This window comes from Camelus dromedarius, chromosome 29, assembly GCF_036321535.1.
Source record: "Camelus dromedarius isolate mCamDro1 chromosome 29, mCamDro1.pat, whole genome shotgun sequence".
In the NCBI taxonomy this organism is placed as follows: Eukaryota; Metazoa; Chordata; class Mammalia; order Artiodactyla; family Camelidae; genus Camelus; species Camelus dromedarius.
Window position 1 is genome coordinate 25,182,020 of NC_087464.1, and position 13,768 is coordinate 25,195,787.

Genomic DNA, 13,768 nt, shown 5'->3' on the forward strand with positions numbered 1-13,768 from the left:
GGGTCAGCTTCATCGGCCGGAGGAGGGCGTATTTTCTTCTGAGACAGGAGGGGAGAGCTGTCCAGACATAGATGTTTCACACCAGGGCCTGATATGCCAACCCTCATGGCCTCATACTGTTTTTTAAGCATTTATAATATGATGGACTGTATAATATGATGTAGGAAAGCATTTAAAAATATAATAATAAAAGATCACCCAGGTTACTTCATTAAAAAAATACAGATTCCACGGCTTTTCCTTTAAAGCTTCTGATTCAGTAGATCTGAATTAAACTGCAGGGAAAAGGCATTCCAGGCAGGGTTTTTGAGAAGAATTTAGAAAGTCAGACTTTTGAAACATGATAGCAGATTCAGACAATAGTAAAAAGTCTCCTTCGAACAGCTCTGTCTGACAAGTGATACAATCCTGAAAGTAGGGTTATGTAAAGCGCTTTGCATGGTGCCTGACGTAGTAAACACTCAATTAATTTTAGTTATTATGGTTATGATTGTTATCCCCATATTTCTTATTTTTCTGAAGACTAAATACTTTGTAGTTGTACTAGTTAATTTGCTGGATAAGAATTTTGAAATGAAATAAGCTTAGAGGATGCACACAAACAAGCTGTAATTTGTGGTTTTATTTTCGCAGGATTTTCTCTCTTCTCTCAGCAATACTACATTTGGGTAATATCTGTTACAAAAAGAAGACATACCGGGATGACTCCATAGATATCTATAACCCTGAGGTGCTGCCTGTTGTCTCGGAACTGTTAGAAGTGAGTGATTACATTCTCAGTTGTCATTTCAAATTCTGGGTAACTTCTCAGTTATTCTGTGTCACTATTTTGTAGGTATAAGTGGGTTAATACTTTTTATTTATAATGTTTCTCCACAAGATAGAAATTTTGCTACCGAGTGTGCCGGAATCTTCCGAGGATTTGGGTTTTCTCTCCTGCCTCCCCTTGTGGCAGATGTCTGTAATTCCTCAGTTTGCTGAATAGCATGAATATATCATTCTAGACTGTGGCATGTTCTGGGCTTTTATAGTTTTTCTCTTTCTGTATTTCAGATTTCTTTTCATACTAGGACTTTGGTTAAATGATTTTACTTGAAGGTGGAATTTCTGGGTGGATGGGGAAGAGGGAGCCGAAGGTCTTCATCCTATGATGCTTCTTCCCACATCAAGGTCTTTATTAACTTTCTCTTTCTTCCTGGAGTGATGATTTCTCATGTTTTCCCAGCTAACTGCTCATCTTAAAAAGGGTATAATTTTTTATAGGTCCTCTCCTCTGACAGAACGAGGAAATACATGTGTGTATACTAACCTGAGTATTTCACATATCTACAGATATTTTTATCTGTTTGCTATCTATATCTATATAAAGACAAACATGAGATTGTACTGTTTCTAACTAATCCATTACTACACGTATTATTCTAGCCTTCCTGCCCTTGCTTATCTGTAAACCTGCACTCCAACGATGAGGAAGCTGTCCTGTTCACTTACTTACTTATTCAATTCCAGTATACCTGGGTAGCAGTATTAGAATTTTTATTCCTTACCTCTGTGAGAAATGACTTTATTAAGACATCTGCCTCTAGCTTTACAGAGTCCATTTATTTGCAAAATTATTTAGGTTGGCACCTTTTCCTCCCACCCCTTCATTGAGGTTGTTCCATATATTTGTCATACAGTTCTCATGCCATGGTCTGCATTCTTTCCTAGGATTCCCCCAAAGTCTTAAATAATTTTCTAAAAATTTGTATACATTAAGGTTCACTCTTTTTGCTGTATGGGTTGTGACAAATGCAGAGTATCATGTATCTTCCACTGCAGTATCATACAAAATAGTTTCATAGCCCTAAAATTTCCCCATACTTTACCTGTTCAACCCCTCCCCCCAAACTACTGAGTTTTTTTTTTTTTACTTACTCTGTAGGTTTGTTTTTTACAGAATGTAACATAATTGGAATCATATAGTATGTAGCCTCTTAAAGACTGACTTTTTTCACTTAGCAGTATAGTATACACTTAAGATTCATCCATGTCTTCTCGAGGCTTGCTAGTTCATTTCTCTATATTGCTGGGTAACATTCTGTGTTATGGATGTAGCACAGTTTGTTTATCCATTCACCTTTTGAAGAACATCTTGATTGTTTCTAGTTTTTTTGCAATTATGAATGACCTTTTTTTTCTATTAAAATATTACCTTTCAAATCTTGATTCATATGCTACTTTATGAGGTTTTACCTTATTAAATGGTCTAAACTGATTCTATCAGCATGGAACATTTGCTTCTACTTAGCATAATTTAATGTTGGCTTTGTAGCATAAAGTTAATTGTTTACTAGTTTGTGTCCATTATAAGGTGGTGGTGATGCTCTTTTAGAGCAGTGGTGCCTCTTTCTTATTTACCTAGCCCTACAGTGTTTATTATTTTGTGCATACCTGGGTGTTGTTTATTAACTTCAGTGGAATGAGTTAGCCTGGCAGAAGGGTTAGGAGGCGGGAGTACCTTGTATTGGAACTGGACTCACTCAGTGGAAAGAAGTTCCAGGATGTGGAGTGTGGTATCTGAAGGCTGTAATTTTGAAGGTCGTGAGGGTCAGAGAACAGATGGTATTTCAGGCAGGCATTTCAGGTGATATTTTAGTCAAACACTTGGTGTTGTGGTAATGTAGAGCGCTGCGGCTGGCGGTCTTATTAAGTTCGGACATTTAGCAAGTACCAAGGCTTCGTGCAGTATTCTTTCTTTGGTGAGAGACTAGTAAGGGCAATTCAGGCAATTTAATACTCAAGTATTGGTTAAAAAAAGAGGAAAAATCCAATTCTGAGAATTGTCAAAGTTAGACTACTAGCTAAACGTGATTTGATAGCAAATCTCACTTTTGAACTCAAGCTTCTTAAATTCCTCCTTGTTATGTTTAGTTTGGACTAGCTCTAGAAATGGAGGTTGAGTGTTAAGTAGAAAGAAGGTGTCTTCAGAGTTGAGGAGCTGGAGGAGATCTGACAAGACCTCCCATGGTATCTAAGACATCATTTTTAAGTGTGATTTTTTCTTATTGGTTAAAGTTGATAATAATAATTACAACCGTAAGGCTTTCACTGAAATAACGTTAAAAGATTGGCACAACAACTGGTTTAATTAAAATGTAAACTCAGTTTAGTCAAGATTTAATTTAATTTCCCTCCTTCCCAAAGTGATTCAATTCAGTGATAGAGATTTACTTTTTAAGAAGAAATGTTTTTAAAATAATGGTTTAATTTTATTGATTTCTTTCAATTATTGTTTGTAGTTACTTCAGGCAGTAGTGAATGTTTTGAGTCTTCTGTTTACTAACTCCTATTGGAATAGATACTTGTGAAATTATTGAAAAGAGAACAATCTCTGATAGATTGTGTTTAATTTGGAGCATGTTTTTGTTGTGAGATATTAGAACCATCATCATTACCAAGAATTGTTCAGTTTTTCATAGATTTATGTATTTTGAATATATTTAACATCTGTTGAAACAATATAAAGAATGTGTTTTTACAAATTTATGGTGACCAAAGAGGAAATGGGGGAGGAATAAATTGAGCGTATGTGATTAACAGATGCATGCATACTACCATATATAAAACAGATAAACAACAGGGATTTCCTGTATAGCACAGGGAACTATATTCAGTATCTTGTAATAAACTATAATGGAAAGGAATAGAAAAAACAATAAAGGTACATTTGTATGTGTATGACTGAATCACTTTGCTCTACACTTAAAACTAACACAATATTGTAAATCAACTATACTTCAGTTAAAAAGATGAGTTTTTCTAAAAACAGACTCATGGACATAGGAAAAATACTATGGTTACCAAACGGGAAAGGGTGGAGGAGGGATAAATTACGAGTTTGGGATTAACAGATACATATTACTATATATAGAATAGATAAACAACTAGGACCTACTGTATAGCACTGGGAACCATATTCAGTTTCTTGTAATAACATATAATGGATAAGAATCGGAAAAGAAAAAATATATCTGTGTGTATATATCACTGAATCGCTTTGCTGTACACCTCGAACTAACATTGTAAATCAACTACACTTCAATAAAAAAATAAAATAATGAAAAAATTTAGATCCTTAATTTTGAAAAAAAATGAGTTTTTAAAATACATTTCAGTTTCTCAATTATGTGAATATGAGAAACATTGTAGATTGGCTGTTGAGCCCATTGCTAATTATTTTGTATTAATAAAGTTTATTTGAAAAATTTAAAGTCACATACGTACAACTAAGACCATTTGGAAGATTATAGAGGTAGCTGATTAAAATATGAATTCCATAATATTTTCTTTAGGATGTTTTTCAAATACAAGGAAGATTAGTTTGTTTTGTGTGATTGTGTGTATGTGTGTAGATCTGTGTATGATAATTGTCTGGTTTTAATGCCAGCATTAAGTCAGCTCCTTCAAATGAGTTGGCTAGTTTCCATTCTTTTAATCTTTTTCCTACATTTAAGAGAAGAATCATTAGCAGAGAATAATATGTTTCTAGGATGTGAGGGATATCAGCCTGTGACCAGTTATATTTGATGTCCTTCCAGATTGTTTTGTGTTGACTGATTTTTCAGGATTTTTAAATCTAGCTTGAGTTAATTTTCGTAATTTGTGTTTTTCTAGGAAATCACGTGTTGATTAAATGCTTAAAACTTATTACTTTTGTGTTCTTTGTGAATATTTTGTTGATGTTTAAATTTTTTTTCTCTATGGTGTTGGCTTTCTGTTTGTGTATTTTTCTTTTGATAGGTGTGAAATTTGTCTGTCATTTCTTATGTTTAAATAATTGTTCTTTGGATTTATTAGTTCTGTCTTTTTCTTATTATATATTAGTTTTTATTTTAACGTATTTTCTTCATTTTTTCTCTGTTAAATTATGAAATGTTTTCAGCATACATTATATATGAAAAGCAATATAATGAATGCCTGTGTACTTGAAATCTCACCCAACTCATAAAATAGTGTGTAATTGAAGTCCACTGTGTACTCTGCCCCCACCAGAAGTAAACACTACTGTTTATTTAGTTTTTGTCATTCTCATTCTTGTTTTTATATTTTCAGAGCAGGTAGATATTTCCATGAAGAACGTCTAGTTTTGTTGTTCTTCATGTTTCCAGACTTTATATGAATGTTACACTGTGTGTATCATTCTAAAACTTGACCTTTTCATTTCATATTATGTTTTTGAGATTTTTCAGTGCTGGTTTATATATTCTGGAGTCTTCTTTTTAGCTATTGTGTAAAATTATATGAATAAAACATAATTGTATGTTTTAGTGGGGAGTGAGATGGTTTGTAATTTTCCATTTATAGATAGTACCATGACAGGCATTGTTGTACGTATCTTCTTGTTAAAATCTGTGAGAATTATTCTAGAGTAGAGTCCAAGGAGTACAGTTCGGGGTTATGTTACATACACACGTTGGGCTTTACTGATCCTGACAGATTACTCTCTGCACTGGTTGTACGAATTTATACAAGTGTATGGAAGTGACCTTTGCTCAGCACTGTTGCCAGCTTATATTTGTTTCTTCCTTTAAAAAAATTTCTTGAGTCTATTGCAGAGATCATTTATTCTTAAATATTCACTTTTAATAATTGCTTACATGGAGAAATATATATCACAATGTTACAGTGATTTTTATCTCATATATATCATACATGGTTTTTCTTACTTTTCTTAACTTTGTCATTTTTTGTGTAATCTGGTATTATTTATTTTTGTTCCTAAAAATATTTTAAGTAAATCTGAAAGGTTGAGGTTTTGTGTTTAAACTTTGGCTTTTCATTTTGTCAAGTTAATGTGCCTTAAATTGTTTCCTTTTTTTGGAATGTGAGGATTGAGCAATGGATGCTCCAATAGAAGATGTCTTTTCTTTACCGTGTAATTATTTAAAAAAAATAATTGATCTCATGAGTTTGCTGGTGGCAGGGTAGTGCCCCACTCTGTCATTTTATAACTCAGTTTTTCCTTGTAATCTTATCTTTTTTGCTTGAAATATTTTATATCATGTACATAAAATTTTATGAATGTTGTATCTTTATTATGTATGGATGCTTTTATAAAATAGTCTTGTTTACCATTTCATGCCCATCAGTGTGGCAGAAATAAAAAATGTCTGATGACAGCAAGAATAGTCAAGGTTTAAAGAAGTAACTCAGTGCTGCTGCTGAGAGAGCAAATTGGTAAAACTGTGTATGGAAGTTTGGCAATACTCTGTAAAGCTAAAAATGTGTACACTATGATCTGATAATTCCACTTTTAGGTACATACTTCAGAAAATTCTTAAACTAACAGGAATATTCACTGCAGTTTATTTTCTAATGGTGCAAAATTGTAAATAGTGCAAGTGCCTACAATAGGAGAACGGATTGCACACAGTGGTAATGTGTATGATGGGATGCCATTTATGTAGTATAGCAGTTAAAATGAATAAGCTTGACCTAAATTTTCAACATAGTTATAGCTCAAAAATTTGTGGATAATATAAAAACATTAGCTGAAATGATACATACGTATGTATGTATATATATGTGTGTGTGTGTATAAAAAGTGAACTGAAATGACACATGTCAAATTCACAGATAGTATTAGCCTCTAGAAAGAGACTGAGAACAGAAGGAGCATCACTTGTGTCTGTTTAACATCCATAAGTAAAAATAAACACTTGAAACATAAATGAGTATCCGTTATAATGCCTGGAATTCAAGAAGTGTTGTCACTTTTTGGTCCTTGTCTTCATGTTGTGAGATTATGATTATCTTAAAATATTTTTGTACTATTATGTATTTTTCATATTCTACGCAATGAAATATGTTTCTCTGTTATGATCAGAAAGAGAACTTTAATTTAAAAAGATTCTTTTTTGTCTTTTATATGGTGAAATGAGGTGAGTAGGAAACTTAAATTCCACTTTGGCCAATATTTAAATAACCCAGTGTGTCTTTGTTTTTATTTTTTTCTCTATTGTATGTTTGCTAATCTCATTAAATTTTTTTCTTTATTAGGCTTTTCAGTAGATAATTCAACTATTGTCATATAAATCATATATATTGAATTTACTTTTCTGCTGTGTAGGTTAAAGAAGAGATGCTCTTTGAAGCATTGGTTACGAGGAAGACTGTGACAGTGGGAGAAAAGCTTATTTTACCGTACAAGCTGGCAGAGGTATGAACAGATTTTCTTTGAAATCAAAGAATTCTGAACATTTTTAGAAGTTTAGGTTTACATTCGTTCTCTTAACAGAATGAAAATAACAACAAAATGTTGATTGAAATATTTTCTAGGCTCTTGAAATTTGATTATGAACTTACCATCAACTTGAAAACTTAACGTGGTTGAATGTGATTTTAAGCAATACACTTACATTTTTCTCCAGAAATCTTAATCTGATCACCATTTTTAATTTTCATATTCTTAATATGTGGGATGAATAGATGGTAGGTAGAATTATAAATGAGCAGTGTTTGACCCAAATTCCTTTTGAGGCAGTTCTGTCTTCCAGCACATCATGCTCTGCTGGCTTCCACTCCGTGGCAGTTGTTCTTGTTTGCTTTTTGTTTTCTTCCTGACCTCTAAAAGACAGGGCGTCCTAGGATAATCTTTGTCTTTTCGTCTCTGTTCTCTTTGTCTAGGTTGTCTCTTCCAGTCCCACAGCCTTACCTCTCACCTGTGTAGTGAGGCTTCTCGGTGATTCACTGCTATAGTGAGCTGATACTCCTGTTGTACCACTACACTAGCTGTATAGGCTAGGAAGATTATTGAAAAGCCTACTATTTTATAGTGAAATTTTATGAAAGTGATAAGAACTCAAACTGACAATTATTATAAGAATAGGACAGGAATAGAAGATTAGGAGACACAGGAGTGGGGAAATAGTGGTTTAACTGTGTTCTAGGAAGATGCTGATCCTTTCACCCCTTGTTTTGGGTCCCTCCCAGCTGTACCTGTGGGTCTGCATTTCTTACGTGTCAGGGATTGTATGTCTTATTTCACAGTCTCCAACTTTGAGAACCTTTCTAAACAACAGAGAAAGCCAGTCATTTTAAGAGTTTTGCCCTTTTTTACGTAAAGGTTCAATGCTTTTTTATTTTCTTTTGTAACTGTTTTCATTATTAAATTTTTCTTCATGTTTATTTACATTTTTAAACTTTTTTCATTTTTTGACTTTAAATTCAACTTTCTGAGATTATTTTTGTAGCCCCTGCTTTATTTTTTTTAACATTTTTTATTGATTTATAATCATTTTACAATGTTGTGTAAAATTCCAGTGTTCACAATTTTTCAGTCATACATGGACATATACACACTCATTGTCACATTTTTTTCTCTGTGAGCTACCATAACATTTTCTGTATATTTCCCTGTGCTATACAGTATAATCTTGTTTATCTGTTCTACAATTTTGAAATTCCAGTCTATCCCTTCCCACCCTCTGCCCCCCTGGCAACCACAAGTCTGTATTCTCTGTCTATGAGTCTATTTCTGTCCTGTATTTACGCTTTGTTTTTGTTTGTTTGTTTGTTTGTTTTTGTTTTTGTTTTTTAGATTCCACATATGATGATCTCATATGGTATTTTTCTTTCTCTTTCTGGCTTACTTCACTTAGAATGACATTCTCCAGGAGCATCCATGTTGCTGCAAATGGCATTATGTTGTTGGTTTTTATGGCTGAGTAGTATTCCATTGTATAAATATACCACATCTTCTTTATCCAGTCACCTGTTGATGGACATTTAGGCTGTTTCCATGTTTTGGCTATTGTAAATAGTGCTGCTGTGAACATTGGGGTGCAGGTGTCATCCTGAAGTAGGGTTCCTTCTGGATACAAGCCCAGGAGTGGGATTCCTGGGTCATACGGTAAGTCTATTCCTAGTCTTTCGAGGAATCTCCACACTGTTTTCCATAGTGGCTGCACCAAACTGCATTCCCACCAGCAGTGTAGGAGGGTTCCCCTTTCTCCACAGCCTCTCCAGCATTTGTCATTTGTGGATTTTTGAAGGCCATTCTGACTGGTGTGAGGTGATACCTCATTGTAGTTTTTTGATTTGCATTTCTCTGATGATTAGTGATATTGAGCATTTTTTCGTGTGCCTTTTGATCATTTGTATGTCTTCCTTGGAGAATTGTTTGTTTGGGCCTTCTGCCCATTTTTGGATTGGGTTGTTTATTTTTTTCTTATTGAGTCCTGTGAGCTGCTTATATATGCTGGAGATCAAGCCTTTGTCAGTTTCATTTGCTAAAATTTTCTCCCATTCTGTAGGTTGTCTTCTTGTTTTACTTATGGTTTCCTTTGCTGTGCAGAAGCTTGTAAGTTTCATTTGGTCCCATTTGTTTAGTCTTGCTTTTATTTCTTCTGGGGGAAAATTTTTGAAATGTATGTCAGATAATGTTTTGCCTATGTTTTACTCTAGGAGGTTTATTGTATCTTGTCTTATGTTTAAGTCTTTGATCCATTTTAAGTTTATTTTTGTGTATGGTGTAAGGGAGTGTTCTAGCTTCATTGTTTTACATGCTGCTGTCCAGTTTTCCCAACACCATTTGCTGAAGAGACTGTCTTTATTCCATTGTATATTCTTGCCTCCTTTGTCGAAGATTAGTTGTCCAAAAGTTTGTGGGTTCATTTCTGGGCTCTCTATTCCATTCCATTGGTCTATATGTCTGTTTTTGTACCAATACCATGCTGTCTTGATGACTGTAGCTCTACAGTATTGTCTGAAGTCTGGGAGAGTTATTCCTCCAGCCTCTTTCTTTCTCTTCAGTAATGCTTTGGCAATTCTAGGTCTTTTGTGGTTCCATATAAATTTTATTATGATTTGTTCTAGTTCTGTGAAATATGTCCTGGGTAATTTGATAGGGATTGCATTAAATCTGTAGATTGCCTTGGGCAGTGTGACCATTTTAACAATATTGATTCTTCCAATCCAAGAGCATGGGATATCTTTCCATTTTTTAAAGTCTTCTTTAATTTCCTTCATCAATGGTTTATAGTTTTCTGTGTATAATTCTTTCACCTCCTTGGTTAGATTTATTCCCAGATATTTTATTACTTTGGGTGCTATTTTAAAGAGGATTGTTTCTTTACTTTCTTTTTCTGTTGATTCATCGTTAGTGTAAAGAAATGCAACTGATTTTTGAACGTTAATTTTGTAACCTACTACCTTACTGAATTCTTCAATCAGCTCTAATAGTTTTTGTGTGGACCTTTTAGTGTTTTCTATATATAGTAACATGTCGTCGGCATATAATGACACTTTTACCTCTTCTTTTCTAATTTGGATCCCTTTTATTTCTCTCTCTTGCCTGATTGCTGTGGCTTGGACTTCCAGGACTATGTTGAATAGGAGTGGTGATAGTGGGCATCCTTGTCTTGTCCCAGGTTTTAGTGGGAAGCTTTTGAGTTTTTCACCGTTGAGTACTATGCTGGCCGTAGGTTTGTCATATACAGCTTTTATTATGTTGAGATATGATCCCTCTATACCCACTTTGGTGAGAGTTTTTATCATAAATGGGTGTTGCATTTTATCAAATGCTTTATCGGCATCTATTGAGATGATCATGTGGTTTTTGTCCTCTCTCTTGTTGATGTGATGTATTACATTGATTGATTTGCATATGTTGAACCACCCTTGTGTCCCTGGGATGGCCCCCACTTGGTCATGATGTATAATCTTTTTTATGTGTTGTTGGATTCTATCTGCTAAAATTTTGGTGAGGATTTTGGCGTCTATGTTCATCAGTGATAATGGCCTATAATTCTCTTTTTATGTTTTTTGTTTATGTTTGTTTGGTATATTTGTTTATTTGTTTGGTAAATATTTGAAAACGCTTTTGTGCCTAGAACTGTGCTAGGCATTAGGGGTAAAATGAGAAACATCCCTTAAAAATTTTAGTATTTTATCTTGAAGAGCAGTGGAAAACTCTTTAAAATATTTTAAGCAATTAGTTATCTTAGGTTTTTTTCTCAAGGATCACTCTGGCAGCAGTGTGAAGAATCAGTTGGCAGAGAGTGTGTTAATTTTGTATAGCTATGTAACAAGCTTAGTGACTTAATACAACGCAGATTTATTATTTGACATTTTCTATGGATTATCCATCTGGGCACAGGTTAGCTGGGTCCTCTGCTCATGGTTTCATTATGCTAAAGTCAGGCTATCCATGAAGGCTGTGATCTTACCTGAGACTCAACATCCTCTTCCAAAATCACAGGTTGTCCACAGGATTCAGTTCCTCGCAGTTGTAGGACTGAGATCCATAATTTCTTCTTGGCTTTCAGAAGCCATTCTCAGCAGCTGGAGTCCGCTTGCAGTTTCCTGCTCAGTGGTCCTGTACCCAACGTGGCAGTTTGCTTCTGCGAGGCTCACAGGAGAATCTCTGATGGATGGGCTCAGTCCCTAATAAGAGCTTTCTCTGATTAAGTCAGCTCTACTCCGGACAGTCTCTCTTTGATTAACTAAAAAATTCAGCTGATTTTGGGCCATAATTATATCTTTAAAATCCCTTTACCTTTGTCACATAATATTAGATAGTCGTGGGAGTGAAATCCATCATGTTTACAGTTACTGGGAGGGGCTATAGAGAACGCGTACACCTGGTGATGGGAGTACACCTGGTGATGGGAGTCTTGGGACCACCTTAGGATTCTCACACGGAGGGCAGGAGTGAGTGTGGAAGGATGAGTTTAGAGCCTGTGGCAGTTGGTACTCTGCAGAGGAAGATGCTTGCTGCTTTGTCTAGAATGGTGACAGACTGAAATGGAGAAGTGGATTTTTTTTTTGCATGTATTTAAAAGGAAAGACATTTCCATGGTAAAAGCAACAAGATTTGGCAGTGATTTGCTTAAGGGGAGGCAAGGAGAGAGAAGGAGATGTGAAGGATGAGTCCTGATTTTCTGGTACGCATAACTGTAGGAATATTGGTAGCGTTCGGAGAGATAGGAAACACCAAACGAGATCTTGTTTGAATGGGAAAACAATTAGTTGTTATTTGGGCTTATTGAGATTAAGCCGAGAGAGACAGGACTGCATTTCAGAGAAAAGAGGCTGAAAGTATAATATTGGGAGTTGTGGGGTAAATTGGAATTGGTTTATTTGTATTCTCTCTGAATTTAAATTTAATATGAAGATTTGTCTTTAACTAAAAGTTTCAACTCATATTTATTGTAAAAACTAATATATTTTATTATTCTATGCTTTTGTGTCTTATGCTTTTTTATTTAGTTTTAAAATATTTTGCTTTTGCTGAATTTAATCAGATTTTCTTTATTTTTCTCCCCTCTGGGGGAAAATAGAATAGTGATTCTTTCTATATAATTTACTATTGATTTTCATGATATTTTAAAGATACTTTGTTGATAACTTGCCTAAGAATAAAATTTTAGGGGCACATTCTTTTTTCTCTCAGAACTGCCAAACATTTTCCAGTTATTTGCAAGTGTCTGTTGTTGAAGATTGGGAGTCTGATACCTGTTTCCTCTTTCCTATGCAGGTAGTAGTTTAGGCAGTTATTTTTTTGTTCTAGAAACCTGAATCCCTTTTCCACTGAAATTCAGAAATTCATTCATCATCTTTGTGGTAGGTGGTAGTACTCTCTCCATTTAACAAGCATACATGCTGCAGTCTCAGACGTATTTGAAGTGACTTGACCCAGGTCACACAGCTAGAATTCAGTAGAGAAACTGGGATGGGAAGGTAATCTAGCTCTTCATCATTACTCTCTGCTTCCTCTGAACTTAAGGACGTAGGTATCCATGTGTCCCTGAATACACAAGCTTCAAGGTAAGTCCCAAGATGATACACATGTGCATTCCTAGGATCTGCATGCTTTTACGTGCGAGGACTCGGTTGTCTTCCCCCGCCTCCTTTTTAGGTGATAGTACTTTCTAAATGTTGTATTTTCTTTAAGTAATAGACTTTATTGTTAGAACAGTTTCAGATTTATGAAAAAATTGATCAGATAGTACAGAGAGTTTCCATAAACTGGGTAAAGCTTGAAGTAAGGGAAAAAATAAATCACACAACTCCATAATGAAAGAATTGTTACTGTTTGGGGATGGAGAAATTCTAGAGGTTACTGCGGATGGCAGGCTGAAGACAGCCAAGAATGCAGTTTTGACGGTGTTACGATTACCTTTTAAGAGTCTGACTGGGATTCCACAGATAACTGATGCCTTTTTGCTATCAGATTTATTCCTATGCCTGGAATATGCTTCCCCACTTTAGCTGGCAAAGTTCATTTGTTTCTAAACTTCCAGTTATACCTTCTTTACTAGGTGAAATATATATCCCAATTTGCAGTAAAGCTGTTTTGAACTGAGTGACCTACACTTTGTTTCCTTTATCTTTCATGGCAGTTTTAGCCTAGATTCCCCAAGTTGGACTAAATTAATGAGTATATATAGAAAACTTCAATGATAAGCTATTTATATTGAGGGAAAAATTAATCTCTAATTCAGGATAATAAGCTTTCTTTCTTGAATGAGAGCAGAACACTTTGTTATGGTATCTTAGTCATACTGTTGCCAATTTCACTTGGAAACTTAACTTTTTTTTTCCCTTTTCCTTCAGGCTGTGACAGTGAGGAACTCCATGGCTAAGTCTTTATATAGTGCCCTGTTTGACTGGATAGTTTTTCGGATTAATCATGCACTTATGAATAGTAAAGATTTGGAGCAAAATACCAAGGTAGACATACATTGGATTATTATATATTCCTGAAAAAAAATATATATTCCTG

General features: G+C 34.7%; 1 protein-coding gene across 7 annotated transcripts in view; it reads left to right on the forward strand.

Annotated features, from left to right (window-relative positions):
* Nucleotides 1-13,768, forward strand: part of MYO9A (myosin IXA) — a 175,473-nt gene that overhangs the window by 53,867 nt on the left and 107,838 nt on the right. For all 7 annotated transcript variants that reach the window (XM_031440897.2, XM_031440899.2, XM_031440904.2 and 4 more), the window contains 3 exons: nt 634-760; nt 7,112-7,201; nt 13,600-13,716. In XM_031440897.2, coding sequence (XP_031296757.1) covers nt 634-760; nt 7,112-7,201; nt 13,600-13,716 — 334 coding nt within the window. The remainder of the gene's footprint in view (nt 1-633; nt 761-7,111; nt 7,202-13,599; nt 13,717-13,768) is intronic.